Raw genomic sequence first — 23395 nt, forward strand, 5'->3', positions numbered from 1 at the left:
GAATTGTGTTTGGGGGGATCACTCCTGGAGAAGCATTTGAATGTGCACCAAGAAGCCATTTCCAATCATAAAGGAATTCATTCTAACGACCCACCTGGGAAACATGGGGGCTAGCCCAAGTGCTGGGCTGTGTGAGCCATAACTGGAATATCCCATGGCGATGAAAAGGGCCAGTTAGATCTTTGGGTTGTGACCTAGAATGAACAATGAGGTATTTCTTAATATTTGTTTTGTTTATTTGGGTTTGGTTTCGTTTTTCGAGACAGTGTTTCTCTGTGTAGCTCTGGCTGTCCTGTAATTCACTCTGTAGACCAGGCTAGCCTCGAACTCAGAGATTCACCTGCCTCTGCCTCCTGATTAAAGTTGTGCGCCACCACCACCCGACGAACACCAAAGTATTTAATAGGCAAGATGAAGAAAAGAGTCCCGGAGAATGTAAAATTAAATAACATGGATAAAATGTATTCCTTTCAGATGAGTATCTGTAATCCCAGCACTCAGACTGCTGAGGCAGGAGGATCACCAGTGTGAGGCCAGCCTGGCTTATTGTCTCAAAAAGTCAAAATAACTAAATAAGTAAAATTCATACAACTTACAATAAACAACATCTTTGTGGGTCGTGTGGGTGTTTTGTGTGTTTGTAAAAGAGAAAAGGCTTGCTGAGGTTTATCACATCAACTGTGGGGCCTGGATACCATATGAAAAATGAAAACATTTTGAAGTGTTCTGAGACACTATTTGGGGTAATCAAAATTTTATCTTAGGGAAAAAAAGGGGACATAAGGGCTAAGGATATGGCTCGGTTGGTAGAGCGCTTGCCTAGCATGCATGAGGTCCTGTGTTCCATCTGCAGCACTGAGTAGACCGGGCATGGCGGTGCATGCCTATTGTCCTAGCACTTGGGAGGTGATGGTGAGGTCAGCCTGGGCTACACGGGATGGGGGGAAGGTATGGGTGGGGTGGGGTAGGAAAAACAATTCCTGTAATTGGGTAGAGGCCTGGGGCTCTGTTGTCCATGACCATTGTGTGTCCACACTCCAGATGTGTGGGGTCACCCACTGCAGGATCCCAGCAGAGCTGGGACAGCAGACCCCATTCTGGATTGTCACTGTGCGCGTAGGGGCCTTGGAGGTGGGAACTGCCACCAAATCCCCTGTGCCTGGAACAGTCCCTGGCTCCCTCTCCCTGTTACAGCTCTGGGCATGCCTGCTTCACCCCTTTTGTCTTGCTCAGAACCACCCCAGGAATGACAAGCAGGCAGAAGTCTTAATGGAAGTGGTATCTCCAGTCATTTGGACCATTGCTGCCTCCTGGGGGGTGGGGGGCAGTAGCATCTATACTTTGTGTACTTCTGCACATGACCTACCGATGGAGGACCAGAGTTCTCAACCGTGATGGCCGGAGGACGGGGCGGGGGGGGGGGGGGGAGGCAGGTGATGTTAATCAAGGCAGCATCTGGGGAGGTGATAAAAGCTGTGACCTACGCAGTTTGGCACAGTTAACAAGCACACAGTAAATACTGGTTGGATGAGTGCCTTTATTCACAGAGTTCATTCATTTAGCATGCCACAAATATTTATGAAAACCACTACTAAAATCCCCGTAGGAGATTTGAGGACTAGCAGGGGGACCTTTCAATAAGACAGATTCCCTGCTATTAGAAGGCTTAAAGTGTGCTGGGGAGACAGATGGAAATTAAATACTCCCCCCCCACACACACACAACACATAGCGAGTGGTGTTTAAAGGATGGAGACCCACTCAGGACTGGGACGTACATAAGAGAGCTGAGGGCTTTGAACGTGAACTACAGGAAACAGTATTGCAGACAGAGGGAACAGCACATGCAAAAGCCTTCTCACAAGAGGGGGCAAGGCCCGACAAGGAGATGCCCAAGTAAGGCTGGTTCAAAGGTTCACTCCAAGGCAAGAGCAACAGGAAACAACCTGGGGTCATTCAAGGACAGCAAGGGGCACTCAGATCTGAGCTGTCACAGAGAACACACTGGAGGGAGGCCAGAGTGGCCCCAGGGAGATGGGTGTGGAGGCCACAGCAGCATTCTGGGCCAGAGAAGGTGGTGGCTGGGAACTGAGGGGTGGCCATGGAAGTGAACTTGGCAGGACCTGGTGAAGGATCAGACTTGAGAGCTCCAGGAGAGGGAAGAAGACGGCTCTCTGTGTGAGCACCTGTCCCCATCCCGGGGAGATGGGGCCCAGGCTGTTAGAGGTCAGCAGGCGCTTTTGCAATTGAACTCAAGTGGGGATGAGGCAGCCAGCAAGGCTGAGTTTGGGCCCCAGCTGTCTACCCAGAAGCCTGTGATTGCTGTCAACAGGCTTCGATTTCAAGCCCTCCATGGATGGGGAGTGTTGGCCCTCTCCAAAGTCTGCCTGGCCCATCTGTCCTCTCTTTCTCCCAGGGAGGGCCCCCTGTGCTCAGCCAAGGTAGCCCTGCTAGGAAAGGTGAGTGGACCCACCGCCTGGGACCCTCCATCTGCTTTTGATCCTTGCCAGCCTTTGAAGTCACCCCGCCCCCAGCCTCCAGCTGTCAGCTCTGCTCCTGGGCAGCCCTGGCTCCCCCAAAGCGCCTCAGCCCCTGGGGACCCAGGTGGTGACAAGGGTAATAAATGGAGCAGCAGCAGACAGCAGCAGCCCCTCTCTCAGAAGGCCAAGAGGCGGGGCCGTTGAGAACCTTTTTCCTGCTGTTTCCAGAGTCAGTTCTGAAGGTGGAGGCAGCAGAGTTCCTAGTCATGCGTGGGGATGGGGGTGGGGGTAAGGGAGTGGAGGGATGGGAGGGGAAGCAGAAACTGAGAAACTGCTGCCCTGATGCAGGTCTTGGGGGGAGCATCCTGGAAGGGAAGTCACCCCGCCCCCAGATTGCGGGGTTCAGCTCTGTCCCTCGAATTGCAGAAGAACCAGTGGTTTCTGGCAATGACTGTCTTGAGTCCCAGTGCCCCCACCACAGCGAACCTCATGGTGTGTTTAAGTCCTTCACCAGGGACACATACTGTGTCCTGAGCTACCCTTGGGAGCTCACTCTCTGGCGCATACGTGCCTTATCCTCAAGATAATCTGACAGCCTAGAAGATTCTATTAGTTCTCCATCCATATAACTGAAGCCCAAGAGGTTTCGATTGCTCGTCCCAGATCGTACAGCTGATAAGAGGGTGTAGCTGAAGGTTCAGCCCCTGTAGCAGGTGGCAAGTCTGAGACTCTGTGGATCAGGGAATAGATTTTATTGTAAGGTGGGACCTGGGTTCAAAGCCTGAACTATTCTGTTTTTAGTGTGTGTGTGTGTGTGTGTACGTGAGCCTGTGTTATATGTGCTCATGTGTGGAGGTGTGTGCACCTGTGTCATGCACACACAGAGGTCAGAGGAGCATGCTGGATGCCCTGCTCTATCGTTTTCCCTCTACCTTTTTTTTTGAAACAGGGTCTCTCCATGAGCCTGGAAGTGGGCTGAAAGCGAATTCCAGCAACCCATGTGCCTCTGCCTCCTGCAGTCCTGGGGTTACAGGCTCATGGGGCCACACCTGGCCTTCTACATGGGTGCTGGGATCTGAACTCAGGCCCTCAGGTTGCACAGCAAGCCCTCTTACCCACTGAGGCATCCTCCCGGCCCCAGGGCTCGGCCCGTTCTCCTTGCACGCTGTGGTTCACAGTACACACCCTGGAACCAGACCGAGAGTGAAGTGAGTCCTGATTCTCTCACCAAGAGGCCAGGTCACTGTGAACCTCAGTCTCCTCACCTCCACCTGCCTCATAGGATGACACAGGCGACACTAGCCAGGAGTCCTTGGCCCCGAAGTGAACACTCTTTAGTGGGAGATTGTGGGGGACCAGCCCCCACACTTATTTACCCCAGGAACTCTTGAGGAATGGGGGATAGGAGACTTAGAGAGTTAAGAAGCAGAGAGAAAACGCAGGATAGACTCGAGTGGACCTGGATCCTTATCCACTGGCCCAGAACTTTATTCCAAAGGTCTATTTATAACAATGCCAAGGGGTGGAGCAAAAGACCTCCCCCTTGCTAGTTAGACCCTTACAAACACCTGGTACCCAGGCCCGTGGTCCAGTCAACCTCCCATGCAGTCCTGCTGGGTACAGCCACTAGGAAACCTAGTGGGCTCCAACAGGAGATGGATTGATTTCTATTTTCTCTAAAATGAGAACATAGCCTCAAGACACCAAAGAGGTCTGCCTTCCTCCTCCTCTGCCTCAGTAAGTCACCAACAAAACCGCAGCTCCCAGAACACAAACTCCGTGCAGAAGCACAGCAGAACAGGAAGTGCTTAGCAAGCAGGAATGACTCACAAGTTGCCGGTGCCCGGGCTTGGCTCAGACCTGAACCTGGGTTTATCACTTATTGGGAAACACGGGGCAGGTACTTTCATCCCCCCCGACCCCCCGGGGTCACTGGAAGCATTGGAGGAAACAGATCCAGGCAATTGCCTGGTGTGTGAAGGTGCTCCCCATGTTAAGAGTGGGGACTCGGATGTCAGGTTTTCTGGCTTTGCAAACTCCCAGAGTTCATGTGGAAGGTCAAGCCATCTGTCTGCATGGCCATCTGTCTGCATGGGAAACTGGAGTGGGCAGCAGGAGAGGTTAGTTGTCATCAGGAGAATCGCAGTCTCAGCGCCTTGCAAAGGCCAACCTCCCTACTGCCGAGGTTGGTTATCCACCAGCTTGTCTGTCTCCAAACCATGGCGTGTTTGAATTGCTGCAAATGTGTGGGAGTTTGGGGTCCTGCATTGCCTGGCAGGGAATCAGGCTCAGTCGAGTGTGCTTATTCCTTTCTCAATTTCCTCCTCTCTTTCTTTCTCTTTTAAAATCTCTCTCTCTCTCTCTCTCTCTCTCTCTCTCTCTCTCTCTCTCTCTCTCTCTCTCTCTGTGTGTGTGTGTGTGTGTGTGTGTGTTCTCTCAAGGAGCCTGTGTGGAGGTCAGAGGACAACCTTAGGAGTTGGTCCTCACCTCCCACCTTGTTTGAAGCAGACCCCTTGGTCACGGCTTCATACCCCAGGCTAGCCGACACAGAAGAGAAGCCTCTCCCGTCTCTCCCCTTTGTCCTGACATAGGAACTCTGGGATTGCGGATGTGTGCAGCTTTACGTGGGCCCTGGGGATCTGAACTCAGGTCCTCAGCTTCTGTGGCGGGCACTTTCCCCACTGCGCCATCTCAGCAGCCCCCGCCCCGCCCGTCTTTATTGCTTTTTATCCTGGGTTCGATTTTAGGTCATGAGTTGTCTAGCAGAGACCTGGACTCAGCTGGAAATGAACCTGGAAAGGGCATGTTTTAAATTATAATACTTGATCGATAGATTCTTTTGTGGGGTATATATGTCGCCCTAAGTCTATTGCAGTGGTTTTTATTTTAAAGCCTGTCTGGAATTACTCCAGCTTTCCTGTGTTTATATCATGTGGGTTTCCCCAATTATTTTTTTGCTTGGGATTTGCTATTCCATTGGTTTCTCTTGCAATGTTTCCAAGTTACCTTGCTTTATCTTTCAAAGTGGTCTCATCCAAAACATGTCAGTTTTAAAAGTCTGATTTGATCATCTTCGTTGTTACTGTTACTTTAATTGGGAGCATATGTCAAAGGACACGTGTGGAGGACAGAGGACAACTTGGTGGGGTTCTCTCCACCCCTTTACATGTGTCCAGGGGATTGAACTCAGGTCAGCAGACTTGCACTATCAAGCAGCAAGCACCTACCCACTGAGCCATCCTACCTGCCCGTCCCTTGTCTTGTAAATGGAAGGTTTATTCTGCTTATGTTTATACTATTATAAAAAATGTAAATGGACAGTAAATGGTTACATTCCTTTTCATTCTTTAAGTAAAAATCATAATGTGGACCCCTTGATGGTTCTCGGTGCCGATAATTAGCACACGTGCCTTCTTTAGACAAGCCAGACTGAGCGTGTTCGCCCTGGTTCACACATTTGCCCTTTTGTGTTGCCGGGCGTCCTTGCTGAATGGTCCTGCTTCCACAACATGACATTTTGTCCTGGAGGTCTGCTGGTCGCAATTAAAAAACAACTCTTGCTTCGTTTCTATTTGGTTTTCACTTGTGTGTGAGCTATGTGAGTATGTGTATGGATGGATGCATTCACTTGTCTGTGCTTCCTCCACAGCGCCCCACTTCATTCTTAGAGCTAGGGTCTCTCACAGAACCCGGAGCCTCCTGTTTGGGCTACACTGGCTGTCCAGCAAGCCCCTGAGACCCACCTTGTCCCTGCACCTCTCACTACAGTTACCGGCACTCTTCTTACTCCTGGCTTTTTACACAGTGCTGGAGACTGAGCTCGGTCCCTCATGCTGGCACAGGGAGCGCTCCTCCCACTGAGAAAGCTCCCCAGACCTTTATCTTCATTTTTTTAAAAAGTTTTCTTTTTCATCACTGGCATGGAATTCTATATTGAGATGTAGACTCTGCCGTCAGTTAGTCTATATCAGTCTTCATTCTCTTTGGAGAATATGTTTCAATTATTCTTATCATTCTTTCTTTAAATATATCTCTTATCCCTCCCGTTCTAAGTTAGGGATGAGCGACTCCACTGTGCCAAGCCCAGGGATGGCCTGCTCTGTGTAGACCCTGCGTGTTTTACAGAACTTCTTCATTCCGTGACCCATGTCCCTCTGTGATAGTCTTATGTCAGTTTCCCTGAAAACATCGTGTTTTACTCCTTCCTTCCCCAGCCCTCCTGTGGCACCGTTACATGGATGTCAGCTCTTTTACCACGGATAGTCTTTTCTGTGCTTTTTCAAAACCTGTATCCAGTTTCTTCCCCCACCGTGTCCGCTCTGCGGCTCCACTGAGCCTTGCCTTGTGTTCTCGATTCTGCTTGTTTTGTTTTGCAGCCCTGCAGTTCCCACTTGGTTTTTTTGTTAACATTCTTAGTTAAAAGCATTTCTAGCAGCATTTTCCATCTCCAGTCTGCTCTCTATACCTTGTTTTCAGTTGCTGGGAAGTCATTTGGTCGCTCTGATCTCCGATTCTCGCGGGGTTTGTTTGGTTTTTCCGTCTTGGGTTCTGGTCCTTTGGTCGTATCTCCTTACATGTCTGGTAGTTGGTGTTTTGTTTGTTTGTTGTTTGTTGTTTGTTTTTATTGTGTTTGAAAAAAATGTGGAAACTCCAGGAGATTACATCTTAGAGAGAGCATTGCTTTTCTTCTGGCAGGCTCTGTGGGCAGAGGCAATCCTTCATCCAGTGTGAGATTAAGATGTGACACGGTGCAGTATCTATTTGTCTTGCCCTTACTCCAAGTAAGGGTTCAGTGAAATCCTGGAGTATTTGTTTTATTCGTGTGTGGTCGGAGCGCTGTATGTATTGGTGCATACATATATATGTACATGTTGAGTCCACAGAAAGACTCTGAGTGCCCTGCTCTATCACTGACCACTCTAAAAGGATCCTCACTGAACTTGGGGCTAGGCTGGCAGCCAGCAAGCCTAGCTTTCCTGTTTCTGCCCGCCCCCCCCACCCCCGCTCCAGTGCTGGGGTTACAGGTGCACATGCAGCCAATCCAGGTTATTACATGGGTGCTGAAGATTTGAACTCAGGTCTTCATGGCTTATTTGGCAAACACTCTTATCTGCTAAACTACCTTCCCAATCTCACAAGCCTCGTGTTCTGATTAAGGCTCCCCATCTTTGAGGGGCAACTCTCTCCTCAGTGTCTTGCTAAGGAACCCCTTTCTGCTTGGATTCTCTGCTGTCCCCTCCCCAGCTTTTCAGCAATCCCCCCAAAAGCAACACCATCCGCAATCTCAAGTCGCACTCTGTGTTCTCACATTTCTACGATTTCTTCCCCCTTTGTGTCTGAGCTGCCCTAGTGACATTTGTCTCAACAGCCCAGTGAGACGGGAAAACACTAAGGTGTCATGTTGCTCTTGCTCATGACTTGGTAGATGTCTTGAGAGAAAAGAAGGTAGAGAGTAGATTTAATTCTGACCATCCTCGATCTTAGAGAACCAGTGCCCTCAAGCCTGGCCTTCCTTGTCTTTGAATGCCTTCAAACATTCTTCTTAGCTGGACGGTGGTGGCGCATGCCTTTAATCCCAGCACTCAGGAGGCAGAGGCAGGCAGATCTCTGTGAGTTCAGGGCCAGCTTGGTCTACAGAGTGAGTTCCAGAACAGGCTCCAAAGCTACACAGAGAAACCCTGTCTCAAAAGAAAAAAATTCTTTTTAGTGTTTGGTTTTTATTGTGATTAAGAAAGTGAGCTAATGGCCGGGCAGTGGTGGCGTACTCCTTTAATCCCAGCACTCTATGGGAGGCAGAAGTAGGCAGATCTTTGTGAGTTCAAGGCCAGCCTGGTCTACAGAGCGAGATCCAGGAAAGGCGCAAAGCTACACAGAGAAACCCTGTCTCGAAAAAAAAAAAAAAAAAAAAAAGAAAGAAAGAAAAAAGAAAGTGAGCTCATATTTCAAACTATGCTATCATCGACACCCAGTTGGCTGCTTTAATGCAAACTAGGAAAAAAATGGCTTATTTTAATTTTTTCCAACATTAGAAAAAAATGCAACTCAACATGAAAAAGATTGTAAAGATAATTAAAGATTTACATAGGAAAGATAAAATTATGAATAGCTTAACATAGAGATGGATTTTAAATAAGAATAGGGAAATGAGTTTTAGACCTAATAAGAAATAATTAGTTAAATGTATAAGAAATTTTATTCAATTTTTTTTATTTTATTTATTTATTTATTTATTTTTGTTTTGTTTTTCGAGACAGGGTTTCTCTGTGTAGCTTTGCGCCTTTCCTGGATCTCGCACTGTAGACCAGGCTGGCCTCGAACTCACAAAGATCCGCCTGCCTCTGCCTCCCGAGTGCTGGGATTAAAGGCGTGCGCCACCACCGCCCAGCTCAATTTTTTTTAAATGCCAGAGGGCTGGAGAGGTAGCTCGGTGGTTAAGAGCACTGGATGATCTTCCGGGGAGCAGGTCCAATTTCCAGCAACCACATGTTGGTTTACAACCATCTGTAACTCCAGGTCCAGGGAATGCAACACTTTCTTCTAATCTCTGCAAGCACCAGGCACACACAGACATACATGCAGGTCAAATATCTATACATATAGAATAAAATGTAAAAAAAAAAACAAAAAACAAAAACCCCCCACCTTTTTAATGCCAAAAATGAGGGAAATAGACAAATGGAAGATTCAGGAAAGAAATTCCAAGCATGTGGAACTAGGGATGCAGCCCATGATGGGTACCTGCCTAGCATACACAATGCCCTGGGTTCCCATCATTGGGAGAAAAAAAGTTGTCGTTTTGAGCTAGGAGTAGCAGGACATTCCTATAATCCAAGCCCTCTGGAGACAGAAGCAGGAGGATCAGGAGTCAGCTTCAGCTGTACAGTGTTTTCCAAGTCAGTCTGGACTATATGAGACCCTGCCCCCAAAGAAAGGGGTAGGGGGAGAAAAGAGAAAGAAATTTACAACATCTGAACAGAATAATAGACTAATATAAGCTTTATGGACAAGTTAACAAGAAAAATCCTAAACAACAACAAAGAAAAGCTATAATGATAAAGACGGACAAGAATAAAAGAAATGAATATGCACTTCTCCCTAACATACCGTGGACATGAGAGATGCGGATGAAAATGACTGTGAAATACTGCTTCCTACCTTTCAGCATGTGGGTAGAGCTCTGGGCGGTTCCGGTGTGTTAATCACACTGCCCCTCAATGCTTAGAGGCAAGGCACCATTTCAGAGGTGTCAGGCCACAGCTGCCCGGCTCCATGGTTGTGCAGGTGAGGTGAGACTGACCACATGGGAGTGCATCGCAGACCAACCAGGTGCCTCATTTCGGTGACTGGATCCCCCAGCTAGGGACCGAGCCTTCCATACACCAGCGGTTCTGGAGAACGCTTTGTATCAAAACCACAACACAAATGTCACATCAAGCTGTGAAACTGGAAGACTGTGCATGGCTGGTGGGAATCTTAAAAAGCCTGAAAATTATGAAGAACAGGCTGTTAATGTTCGATCAACATTAATGTTTCAGTTACTGTTCAGCTCACACGGAAATCATGCTCAGTGGGTGTACGTGTGTGTATGTGTATGCATTTTAAGGCTACATGGATACAGGACTGAGAGATGGCTCAGTCAGTAAAGCTCTTGCCTCACAGCATCAGGAGGACCTGAGTTCAAGCCCCAGAACCCACTCTGGCATTGCACAGTTGTGATCTCAGTATTAAGAAGGTAGAGCTCGCTGGCCGGTCAACCTAGGCTACAAGCCAAAGTTCCAGGCCAATAAGACCCTATCTCAAACAAAAGGTGGAAGGTGCCTAAGGAATGACATTCAAGATTCTCTTCTGATGCTCACATACATACACACACACACACACACACACACACACACACACACAGGACATGTATATGCACATTATAGACAGACAGATAGATGGATAGATGGATAGATGATATATAGATGATAGATAGATAGATAATAGATGGACAGGCAGATAGATAGATAGATAGATAGATAGATAGATAGATAGATAGATAGATAGATAGATAGATAGATAGATAGATAGATGGACAGGCAGATAGATAGATAGATAGATAGATAGATAGATAGATAGATAGATGATAGATAGATAGGTAGGTAGGTAGATAGATAGATAGATAGATAGATAGATAGATAGATAGATATTGCGTAAATGGAGAGTCAGATGTTCATTGCAGCATTGTTTGGAATCGGTGAGAGATAGTAGCTCCCTGGAGGCCCTCACCAGGGCAGTGCACTCATGGCTACAAGCTGGGCTTCCACTTAGCAATGCATGTGTTTAAAAGTCACAGTGCAGATTGAAAATAAAAGCCTAATAAGTGGGGCTGGGGAGATGGCTCAGAGGTTAAGAGCACCTGACTGCTCTTCCAGAGGTCCTGAGTTCAAGTCCCAGTACCCACATGGTGGCTCACAACCATCTGTAATGGAATCAGATTCCTTCTGGTGTGCATGAAGACAGAGCACTCCTAAACATAAAATACATGGATAAATAAATCTTTTGAAAAAAAAGCCTAGCAAGCCCATAAATTAGAGCAGGTGCCATCCACAAGGAGGCACAGTGACGTCTACAATGACCACATTTGCATATCTGATACGTTAGAGATGAGTCGCTGTCTAGGCCCAGGTGGGAAACGAATGCAAGAGGGGAAAGATTTGACCCAGCGCGAAGATGCTGCTTACTCAGTATAGATTTCTTCCTTTGATTTTTAAATTGACACAGGCTTTTGTGTAGCCCAGGCTGGCCTTGAACCCACTATGTGTGTGTGTATATGGATGCACGTGTGTGGAGGCCAGAGGACAACCCGGAGTGTTGTTTCTAGGGCACAAGCCTTAGGTTTTGAGACAGTCTTTCTCAGTGGAACCCGAGGCTCACCGATCAGGCTAAACTGTTTGGCCAGAGACCCTCCTGTTCCTGTCTTCACCATGCCCATCTTCTCACGTGGTGCTGAGATTTGAACTCAGGTCCTCATGCACAGGAGGCACTTAACTTCCTAGCTTTCTTGTCCCTCTCCCTCGCTCCTCCTTCCTCCATCCAGCAGGTGTTAATGGGGTAGCAGAATGACAGGATACTGTGTAAGGTCCTGTGGGGAAAACAAAATTAATTTCCAAGCCCGGACAGCTTAGGTGGGAGACCACATAAAATCCACCAAAGCGTTAATCACCTTCACTCTGTCCCATAGCAGAGACTCCAAGACACACACACACACCCGAGTGTAAAGTCAGTAAGGGCCATTTGAATACGAGGAAGCTCTTAGTGCCAGCAGACAGGTGTAAAGTCCCTAAGTCATGTGACAGAGACTGGAAGTGTCTCTGCTGCCTGTTCTGAAAATATATATGCCCGGGCTCTCCAGAGCAAACGACTGTGGGGACCTGGAAGAAGTGTAAATAAGAAGAAAGGGGGGCTGACGGGGGGACCTGAAAGAAGTGTAAATAAGAAAAAAGGGGGACCGACGGGACAAGAGTCAAACGTGGTACAGCCTGTGGCAAACCCCAGCCCTGTGCCTTGACCAGCCTGGGCCTGCTTGGCCCCAGCTGGCGGTTGCCAAGCAAAATCATGGTGCTATTCCCTCATTTCCAAGAGAAGGCAAGCACCTAGGTTGTCACATGGTGTTGTCTTGCTAAGCCCTTCCAACTACTTCTATGAGTTTTAAGTACTAGGGAGAAAGTAATTTATGCTTTTTAAAACTGGGTTTGGCGGTTGAGCTAGCAGCCCTGGCCTCTAATAGGCATGATCAGAGAGAGCGAGGTGGCATCTTGAGACCAAGGTTTTTACATCATCTTTCTTTTAAAATTGTTATCCCCTGACACCCTGGAAAAGGAGGGAAATGAATGGGGATTCAGTGTAAATTTCTGTCACCTACGATCAGGTGACAGATTCAAAGTCTTCTCCTGCAGAGGGCACAATCCACTCTGCAGGAGACACCCAAACCTTCACTGTGCAGAGCCTGTGGCAATTTGGGAACAAGGAGATGGACACTTAGGATGCCTGTGTATGTGGGAAAAATAGGACCAATAATTCTTTGCTCTTGTAGAGTCCCAAGTGCCCATTGATTTATGTGGGAGTCTCTCACCAGTTTAAAAACTTTATATAAAACACTTTCAGGTTGAAGGGCATGGTTCTGTGGGTAAAGTCCTTGCTGTAAGGGCATGAGGACGTGAGTTTGAATCCCCAGCACCCACATCAAAAGCTAGACATAATGGCACACAGCTGTAACCCCAATCCCTGGGGGAGGAGACCAGAGGATCTGGGGGGTGGTTGTCCAGCCAGACTAGCCAAGCATCCAGCTGTGGACTCAGTAGCTGAGATTACAGAGCTGTGGCATGAGGCCCCATCCTAGAGGCATGTGTGAAATGCTGTGACTGTCCTCTATGTCCTTTTCCACCTGTGTAAACACACTACCCACTTTTCTGCTATAGCCACAGCCAATTCTAAGTGCCCTCCCCCAGCCCCTCTAGTCTCTGGAAGTTGAGATACCAATGCTTCCCTCCACCTGTCACCCCTTCCTCTCCTGGGATGTCTCCCCAGTTCAAGGGCAATCCAGAACAGAGACCAAAACACAATACTTCTAATGGGAAAATTCAGAGCACAGGAGGAAGCGTTTTAATGGAGTGGGTATGCTCTCTAGGGGCAAGGACTTCATTTCCATTCTGACAAAAAGTTTGTGAATTTGTATAATATGGAATCTATTAGAAGGTTGGGAATAGGTAATCAGCTTTTAATATTTACATTCTTAGGGGCAGAAAGATGACTCATTAGCAAACATGCATAATAATGAATAAATTACATTTCCTTTTGTCTCCACTCAGGTACAAGGCAATGTTAGAAGTGTTGATCTCACCCAGCCTTGCAGCAAGCAGTAACTGCAAGGAATCCCTGACGTGGAGCGAGGACAGCGCTGCCGTGGGGGCTCTGAGTGACAGAGAAGGTAGGCCTCCGTGAAAACTTGACCAGACGAGTTAAAAGGGCCTCGTTCATTTGTGGCAGACAGAGGGACCCATGGTACCATTCCCAGAACCTAACACTCTCACACTGATGGTTCTAGAACAGAAGTTAGGTGCACTTGGATCACAGTCTTGTCCATCATTCAAGGGACAGGTATACGTGGTCATGCCCTAAGCTGCCCTTCTTGGTCTCTGGTTCCAAGAAATCCTGACATTTGCTATGAAGGATAGTTGCCTAGAGTGCATTCCTAGCCCTACCTAAGGTATGCATGACCCGTTGGGTCTCCACCTCTGCCCCTCAGCTCCCTCCTACAGGAATCGTGTTCACAGGACGAGAACTCATCTGCCTGTTGCTTTCAGGATGGGTTGAAGTCAAGGAAGCAGAGGAAAGTTAAAACTGTTTAGAAAATTATTGGCAAACGATGCTGCCAGACTAGTTTTCTCTAGAACAATCCGAGCTATTGTTTGCTCTGCTGGGATTGTCAGCCTTCCTGGTGGAGCTTGAGGTGAGCAGAAGGCATTAAGCTATCATGCTGAAGCGTTAAGACTTAACCCTATCTCCGGCAGTGTGCCTGGGATTCACTGCCAGTGACGTCCTCAGACCCCCGCTTCCTCTCTATCATGGTCTCTGTGTGATGCCAGATCACAGGACAGGAATGCTACAGGACTGTCGCAAGTAACCAAAAGGTCATGTGCCCAATGCAAAACAACATCACAGGGAACATTTTGAGAACAAATCCAGGCTTCCCCGAGTAATTATTCTGTCACCAAGACAATGAATGGCATTGCCCTTGCATGCTAGTTATGACGTTAGACAACCCTGTTCAAAATCTCACCGCAAGGGTGTGGGCTCTGAAACCACGACTGGATGGGGGAGGGGTACACCCACAATTCTTCTGGCATCTACAAGCATCTGTGAAAAACGACCCTCTCTAATGGGTCAAAGACCTTCATTGTTTTCTCTCTGGGTAGAGGCCCAGGCCAATTTCCTACTGTGTCCCCAAGTCAGCATGGGAAGGGTCTGAGCTGTGGGTGTGGGGCATCCAGGTCTGACTTCCAGCCTAGCCACTCCCCGGCCAAGCAACCTTTCCAAGTCTCAGTTTCCACCCCTGTTGAATGGGCTGTGACAATGACCCACTCTGGAGAGTGCCATACAGGGCATTAAATGAGGTTATGATGTGTGGCGAGCCTGACCCACCCCAGGGGCTTGGTAAATGATTAACACAGACCATTGTCACTCTCTGAGTCAAATCACCACAGGGATCAGAGGCAGGGTGGGAGTCTGGCCCTAGGCCAGTCCTTTGTTTGGCCTTCATGGTGTGCTGTGCAAAGACGGCCACTCTGTGAAAAATGGGGGGAGCACACCTCAGAATCTGCTTTCCCTTGAGGTGCTGAGTCCTTCAGCCACGAGAGGCCCCCTTCCCACCTGGCAGGAGCGAAAGGGCAGTTGTCCCTTAAATAAGTCCCTGAGCCTCCCTCCATCCCTGGTGTTCCTGAGAACTGACTCCGTGGCAAGCCCTTCCTAATCTCTGGTTCCAAGAAATGTTGACATTACCACAGAACAGGGTCATTTTGGGGTGCATTCCCAACCCAGTCCTATGAATCTGGCTTCCTCCTCCCCTCCTTCTCTTTCACTACCACAGAAAATATTTGGTGGTCATTTGAACTGGGGGATGAGGGTGTGGCACAGTGGTAGAGCACCTACCTCAAAGTAAAGGGCTGGGAGCATAGCTCAGTAGTATAGCATTAGCCTAGAGTTCACCAGTGTCAACTCTTCATTCCTATATATGCATTTAAATCTCCTTCCTATTTAATGTATAGCTCAGTGCTGGGCTTATAGAAGATCTTCAAAATTATGGATGGATGGATGGATGGATGACTGAATAGGTTGGTAGCTGGATGAGTAGATGTTTGGGTGGGTGGTTGAGTAAATGGGTGGATAGAAAGATAGATAGATAGATGGGTGGGTGGGTGGGTAGATAGATGATGGATAAATGAGTGGTTGGGTGGTTGGGTAGATGGGTGAGTGGTTGGGTGGTTGGGTAGATGGGTGAGTGGTTGGGTGGTTGGGTAGATGTATGGATGAGTGGTTGGGCAGATGGGTGAGTGGTTGGGTGGTTGGGTAGATGGGTGAGTGGTTGGGTGGTTGGGTAGATGGGTGAGTGGTTGGGTGGTTGGGTAGATGTATGGATGAGTGGTTGGGTAGATGGGTAAGTGGTTGGGTGGTTGGGCAGATGGGTGAGTGGTTGGGTGGTTGGGTAGATAGGTGAGTGGTTGGGTGGTTGGGTAGATGTATGGATGAGTGGTTGGGTAGATGGGTGGGTGGTTGGGTGGTTGGGTAGATGTATGGATGAGTGGTTGGGCAGATGGGTGGGTGGTTGGGTGGTTGGGTAGATGTATGGATGAGTGGTTGGGTAGATGGGTGAGTGGTTGGGTGGTTGGGTAGATGTATGGATGAGTGGTTGGGTAGATGGGTGAGTGGTTGGGTGGTTGGGTAGATGGGTGAGTGGTTGGGTGGTTGGGTAGATGTATGGATGAGTGGTTGGGCAGATGGGTGGGTGGTTGGGTGGTTGGGTAGATGTATGGATGAGTGGTTGGGCAGATGGGTGAGTGGTTGGGTGGTTGGGTAGATGTATGGATGAGTGGTTGGGCAGATGGGTGAGTGGTTGGGTGGTTGGGTAGATGTATGGATGAGTGGTTGGGCAGATGGGTGAGTGATTGGGTAGTTGGGTAGATGTATGGGTGAGTGGTTGGGCAGATGGGTGGGTGATTGGGTGGTTGGGTAGATGTATGGGTGAGTGGTTGGGCAGATGGGTGGGTGGTTGGGTGGTTGGGTAGATGTATGGATGAGTGGTTGGGCAGATGGGTGAGTGGTTGGGTGGTTGGGTAGATGTATGGGTGAGTGGTTGGGCAGATGGGTGAGTGGTTGGGTAGTTGGGTAGATGTGTGGATGAGTGGTTGTATGTTTTTTGAAACGTGGATACTGACAGTGGTCTTGAGGGATGAGCTAATTTCAAGTCAATATTAGCTTTGAACCACAGTAAAGTTTTCTTACTTCCCCCTGCCCCATTCATTGCCTAAGGTTCAGGTCATGGTGACCTCCTCTTGGATTCTGTTCTAGTTTCATCTCTGTTGCTGTGATAAAACACTCTGACCAAAGCAACTTAGGGGAGGAAAGAGCTTATTTGACTTATACTTCCGGGTTACAGTCCACCATTGAGGGAAGTCAGGGCAAGAACTCCAAGCAGGAACTTGAAGCAGAAACCACGGAAGAACACTGCTCTCTGGACTGCTCCTAGACTCATGCTCAGCTAACTCTACTATATTCATTTATCACTATATTCATTTATCACTATATTCATTTATCTGCTATATTCATTTATCTACCACATTCATTTGTCACATGAAAATTATATGATGATTAATACATCTTGGTTTTCTCTTTACCTATGCTTTTAACTTATAAACTAACCAACCTCACCATCATTCCTTTGAGATATCTTGTGTATTGTAGTCCTTGTACATATCAAAACTCATTCTAAACTATGAACTCTGGTTATAAAAGAAGAGAGGCCCTTACAGGCATCTTCTCTGTTTTTGTCCACTAGTTGAACAAAACCATGCATAGCATACACGCTATCAGCTAGCTTTCTTGTACATCCCAGGACCACCTGCCTAGGGATGGTGACATCCCCAGTGGGTTGGGCCCTCCTGCATCAATTAATAATAAATTTCAATAACAATAATAATCAATAATCAATAACAATCTCTTATAGACACTGCCACAGGCCCATATAGGCAATTCCTTGGTGTCAGTTGAGGCTTTTCTCTCAGTTAACTCCAGGTTATGTCAAATTGGAAATTAAAGATAACTAGAACACTCTACCCTGGTCAGTGTGGCCCACAAACATATCACTTTTAAACCATAAACTTTCAACCCCTTGTCCTCACGACCTTATGTTAATGATGTATTGTAAAAGACAGTACAGCGTTAAAAGCCCCAGTCTTTAAATTTTTAAACACTTTAAAAGTCCAAGGTCTTCGCCGGGCGGTGGTGGCGCACGCCTTTAATCCCAGCACTCTATGGGAGGCAGAGGCAGGCGGATCTCTGTGAGTTCGAGGCCAGCCTGGTCTACAGAGCAAGATCCAGGACAGGCACAAAGCTACACAGAGAAACCCTGTCTCAAAAAAAAAAAAAAAAGTCCAAGGTCGTGTCTAAAATCCAAAGTCTCTTAACTGTGAGCTTCAACAAAAGAAAAAAACACAAGTTGCATACTTTCTTATTCCAAAAGGGAAAAACCGAGGTGTATGAATAATCAGATCAAAGCACAGCTAAAATCCAGCACTGTGGATTCAAATCCTGTAGCTCAGAGTTCATTCATGGTCTTCTAAACTCCAAAGGGCTGGGGCAGCCCTACTTCTCCAGCTCTCCCATTTGAGCACACATAGCTTGTCTCACAGTCTGAGGTCAGCTCCACGCCGCGCTTGCCTCTGTCCGTGATAGACATCCCACATTCCCAGCATCCCCAGTATCCGGAGACTTCAGTCGCGATGAGGCTGAACCTTCACCAATGGCCTCTCTTGACCCTTCTTCAGAAACTCCAGCTCTGCAACACAGTGCCAGCCTCAACTGCACCTGTGCCCATTTAACCATGTAGCTTTCATGCCTTTAAAACCGGTGCCACAGGAGAGACTCCTAGACATTTTCAAGTTCAGGTGCCTCTTGAACATTAGCCTCTAGATGCAGTCGTGAGGATACACTTTCCAGTCCCAGTGAAGCAGGGAGAGACCTTTACCTCAATAAGCTGGTCTCTTATTAATCACAGCTGATTCTTCAACCCCAACTGACCAGCACCCATGGGTTCTTCATTCAAAATATCACACACATGGCACAAATAGAGACCTTACTTCCCTCTGAAAACTCATGAGTCAGGCCTCCACAGTCCACATTTCTCACTGCATTCTTAGCGTCCAAACTCCCACAAAACATTCCATTCATCTCTGAACACTCAACCATTTCTCCCAGCTTAAATTCCAAAGTGCTCCCCAGTCCTCCAACAGGACACTCCGAAGGCATACAATCCCACACGCTCAGGTGGGTCACAGCAGCGTTTGGTGCTGTTTTCTGTCTTCGCTACTTTTCTGTTGCTGGGATAAAAACACTCTAACCAACAGCAACTCAGAGGGTAGGGGAAGGTTTGTTTGGCTTACACTTCCAGGTGACAGTCCATCATTGAGGGCAAGAACTCGAAGCAGAAGCCATGGAGAAACAAGGCTTGGTGACTCACTCCTTGGCTCACTCCTAGGCTCACGCTTGACTGATCTTGTTAATACAGCCAGGGATCATTTGCTTCGGGATGGTGTCACCCATGGCCGGCTGTTTCCTCCTACATCAATAATTGGGACATTCCCCCGCAGACATTTCCACAAGCCGATCCGGTCTAGGCAATTCCTGAATCAAGGCTTTCCTCTCAGATGACTGTAGGTTCTCTCAGGGATAAAATGAATACCACTTCCATGAGCACAGTGCTCACGGCTTGCAGTAGCCACTGGGTAAACCCACCTTGTCCTTCCTTTATTCCTACTCAAGCAATAGTTTGATCTGAGTTATATCCTGCCTTCTGGGAGGAAGAGGTAAAAGTTCTGGATACCAAGAAGCCAAGGAGAAGATTCCTCTCGCCAAGTGCAGATGCTTCCTAAAAAGTTTCAGCCATAATCCGTCAAGTGTTTCAGGGAGGTGAACCCGCGCCCGGGAGCAGGCGCCTGGCTTTGACTTCCTCCCCACTCCTGCCTCGGACTGAGTTCATCAGTTTTACTCTGGCCAGCTCCAGCTTGAAGCTTCTGGGCTAGGTACTGACCCAAGGAACACGATCTACTTTCTGCTCCTTCTCTGGGCATTCTAGCAGCTTCCCAGAGGCTGCTGTGGGTGCCGGGGATGCTCCAGACCCCGCTCTAGGAACGAGAACACTGCTGGAGATTCCACCATGGCTCACACTGCTTCACACACTCCCTCTGCAGCCCATGTCCTCCCTGTGTTCCTGCTATGCCTCCTGCTACTAATTTTTCTTTAGAAAAAAAAAAGAAAAGCAACAACCTTGAAGTAAATTCACTTTTAGAGAACAACTCCAACCGCCTTTAGAAAAATGTGACTTCTATCACCTCGTTATGCTCTTAACACGCACTAAGATGAACTGTAATGGCCTCCACAGAGGAGCATGCCTTTATGACCCCCTCAGTCATGCTCTGAGACATGTTCCCCATCTACCTATGCTCTCAGCAACACCACTGTGAGGGCCAAAAGAGGTATTTGTTTGTCACAGTGGCCCCGTGAGAGAAGAGACTCAGTCACACTTCTGGACTCTTAGCAGCGCACTTGGGGGTTGGGAGTGATGTCAGTCACACACTTGGAGGAGATGAGAGGGTGCACTTGGATGACATGTACGTACTTGCCTCCAGGCGTTTTGCGGGTATCAGAAGCCATCTCATGTCACTGAAGATGAGTTAAGAGTCGCTCAGTAAGACTGTGTACCAGTAGTAACTGATTTCAGAGTCATTAGCTTGGTGGCATCCCCGTGAGGATGACAAAGGTATGCTGATGTCACATATGCTCTCAGAAGAAAGTGGCTGCCATGGGGCAGGGGGCAGGGAAGTGGAGAGAGAAGAATAGTCGAGGCTGGTATTTGGTAGCCTGGATTTCCTCTGCGGGTACAAACTGTAGCTCCATGCTTCAGGTGAGAAAAGTGAGCCTCAAGAAAAGAACGGTGGGCACCGTGCCACTCTGTCAGGGTGCCCACAGTCGAGATTTAAAATTGAACTGAGCACCTAAGCCTCACCTGTTTCCTCTGTAAAGAACATTAAGTCAGCCAGTGGTCAGACCTGGCCTGCAGATTTGGCTCACGGTGAGTAAGATAAATGCTCAGGGAATGCACAAGTGAATGAGTAACTGGGTGTATCCTTCACACACGCGCGCGCACACACACACACACACACACACACACACACACACGTACACGCACACGCACACACACACACACACAGTTGCATACAGTGTGTGCACATACACAGTCACACAGCTGTATACGCTCACGCATAGACTCCTTTTGTAGTTTCTACATACTAAAACTGGGCCTTGGGCTGGAGAGATGCTCATCGGTTAAGAACACACACTGCTGTTGCAGAGGACCAGAGTCCAATTCCCGACACCCAAATCAAGCCTCTCACCACTGCCTGTTACTCCAGTTCCTGGGGCTCTGATGCCCCCGTCTGGCCTCTGCAGCCACTGCACTCACAGACTGGGGGCTCTGCTCTGTCCCTGGGGAGGGCCTGGCCACCCTCCTGCTCAATCCAGGGTCTCACCCTAGTCCCATCACCCCTAGACACATGCCAACTATCAGTGAAGTCTATTCCATCCTATCCAGGACACGAGGAGAAACAAGGGTGGGCACAGGGGAGTCTGCCCCACTTTTTCAATCCCTAGTGTGTCCCATGATGGCAAATTTCAGTGTGATACAGGAGGCAAGAGGTTAATAACTGTTTTTCAAAAGAATAGTCTGGAAGAGAAAAGGCACTCTGCACTCCCAGGTGCCCTCCCCCATCTATTCCCCTGGCTGGGTGGTGACTGCAGATGTGAAGAACAGTGGAGAGGGAGACCTGGCTCTGTGGGGAGGGGAAAGGCGGACGGCTGAAGGATTCAGGAAGGGGTGGAGGTGAGGAAGCCAGAAACCTGAGCAAAGTCACCCTGCCAATCACTCCTTGGCAACCAGGAGGAAAAACGCTCCCTTCAAATGCCTGGAACAGCAGTTAACGGGAGCCCATAGGGATATTGTTTCCCTGAGTCCCGTTTTCGTAAGTATTTGCATATTTATTAATGAAAACATTCAAAGTGTTTAACTCAACGGTTTCTGATCTGCACACTTGGGCTTTTGCCAACACTGAGACTGCTGCTTCCGAGACAAGTGGCCCTGAGTCCTGGGAGAGGAGAAAGGGGCCATGTGGGGCCTGCCTGGGGCAAAGGCCTCGGGACCAAGGAAGCGTCAGGAGGCACCAAGTAGGTGCCAGAACTTGCCTTGACATTGAGTCAATGCCACTCTTTAAGTGTGGTGTGTAAAGAGCACTTTTTATGCCATCACACCATGCATGTGCATGGACACGCACACATATACACACGTACACACATCCACACATACGTAGGTACAGTCATACTGAACTCGGGTCCTTCTTTCCATGATCGATACATGCTGACACTGTGTGCAGTTATATAGACAGTTCTGTGTGTCTAAGCTCAGCTGTAACTCTATGTGAAGTTCAAGAGGACACAGCAGAATGTGTCTGAGGACTTGACTACAGAGTTGAGGCTCATGTGACCCTTGGGTTCAAGTTCAGACACACTCAATTTTCAGAGCTTCTGGACAGAGGGTGGGAGGAAGATGGCCTTGCCTGTCTCGTGGTCCTATTACCTCATGGTAAGGATTAAATGAGATCCAGCATCTAAGTCGTTACCACTGGGCCTGGCTCACAGTTAACTCCTGAGGGAGCGCTTGCTGTAATCATGCTGGTGGCTGTCTCTTGGCTTGTGGTGTCATGGTTGAGACAGGCTGCAGGGCCAGGCCACCAGGGTTCAGGTCAGAGGCCCTGAGTGAGTTATGCAGACTCTCCAGCCCCGGCTCTTCACCTGGGGATTAAAATCATCAACGCAGAGAAAGTGATTAACGGGAAGCTTAGCACACGGGGAATGCTGGGTAAAAGATGGACACCATCAGCCTCTCGTGCGTGCATGTTGGAGAAGTTTCTGAGGCTGGGGGTAGAAGAGGTTGCCAAGTCCCAGAGTGAGGTGAGGGAGCTGGAGAGAGGCTCAGAGTCAGCAGACTTGAATCAGTAAATGGATGCATCCTGTCCGCACCCAGAATTTATCCAGGCTGCTTGTGGACATGGAGTGGTGTTATTTGAAATGATGAGGCACAAAAATACTCCCCAGGGAACCATCAGATCAATTACACCCCAGAAAACAGCTCTCTCCCAGCTGAGTCTGTCACCCTTCATCATCACCCACAGTGATGATGTTGTGGTCGCTGCACAGCAGGCGTCCAGGAATGCAGTGTAAGACATTTGTGTCAGGATCTCAAGGGCTAGCTCAGTGCCTTCCTTGGATGTGCTGGAGCTAGCCTGACCTGAACTCCACTAACTACAGTTAGAGAGGGAGGAACAGGAAGGGGATGTCATTAGGTCTGGGGAGATGGCTCAGTCTGCAGTGCTTGCCACATAAGGGTAAGGACTTGAATTTAACCCCCAGAACCCATGTAAAAATCCTGGGCACGGTGGTCTGCATTTGTAATCCCAGCACTGGAGAGGGGCAAACAGGAGGGTCCCCTGGGACTTGCTGGCTAGGCAGCCCACTAGAGTGGGCTCGTCCCAGGCCAATGGGAGACCCTGACTCAAAAGCCAAAACGAACAGCTCTGGAGGAATGACTCCTGAGGTCGTCCTCTGGTCTCTGTAAGTGTTCACACTTGCACCTGAAGAGGAGGGGGAGGGGCAAGTGGGAGAAGAGGGGTGTGGGGAGGGGAGGAGGAGGAAGAGGAAGAGAAAGGAAAAGAGGAGGAAGAGGAAGAGAGGAAGAGGAGGAGGGTCGGGGAGGAGGAGGAGGAAGATGAGGAGGTCATGTGGTTGGAGCCAGTCTGGATTTTGTCCTGCAGGCCTTGGCTCTCTCCTGTGATCATGTGACCTCTCTGGCATGTACTTTCTCTTGGCCTGTTTCTCCCTCTGTGCAGCATGGGGGCCGTGGCTTCTACATGATGCTCCTAGATGCTCCGTGTGTTTCCTGTGCCTGACTTCCTGTGATACCTGGAGAGCAGGAGCACCCGGAGAGGGGCTGTGAGTCACTCAGAGGAGAGTGCCTGCCTCCCAGAAACTTCTGTGGTAGAGAAAGTCCCCAGCAAC

General features: G+C 48.6%; 1 protein-coding gene across 1 annotated transcript in view; it reads left to right on the forward strand.

Annotated features, from left to right (window-relative positions):
• The window catches only part of Eya2 (EYA transcriptional coactivator and phosphatase 2), a 174764-nt gene that overhangs the window by 56292 nt on the left and 95077 nt on the right, over positions 1-23395 (forward strand). Inside the window, exon 2 of the mRNA XM_052723360.1 lies at positions 13327-13445. Within this exon, the coding sequence (XP_052579320.1) occupies positions 13337-13445 (109 nt within the window). The 5' untranslated portion in view covers positions 13327-13336. The remainder of the gene's footprint in view (positions 1-13326; positions 13446-23395) is intronic.

The sequence above is a fragment of the Peromyscus californicus genome, unplaced genomic scaffold (assembly GCF_007827085.1).
Source record: "Peromyscus californicus insignis strain IS unplaced genomic scaffold, ASM782708v3 Scaffold_7__1_contigs__length_154581171, whole genome shotgun sequence".
Classification (NCBI taxonomy): domain Eukaryota; kingdom Metazoa; phylum Chordata; class Mammalia; order Rodentia; family Cricetidae; genus Peromyscus; species Peromyscus californicus.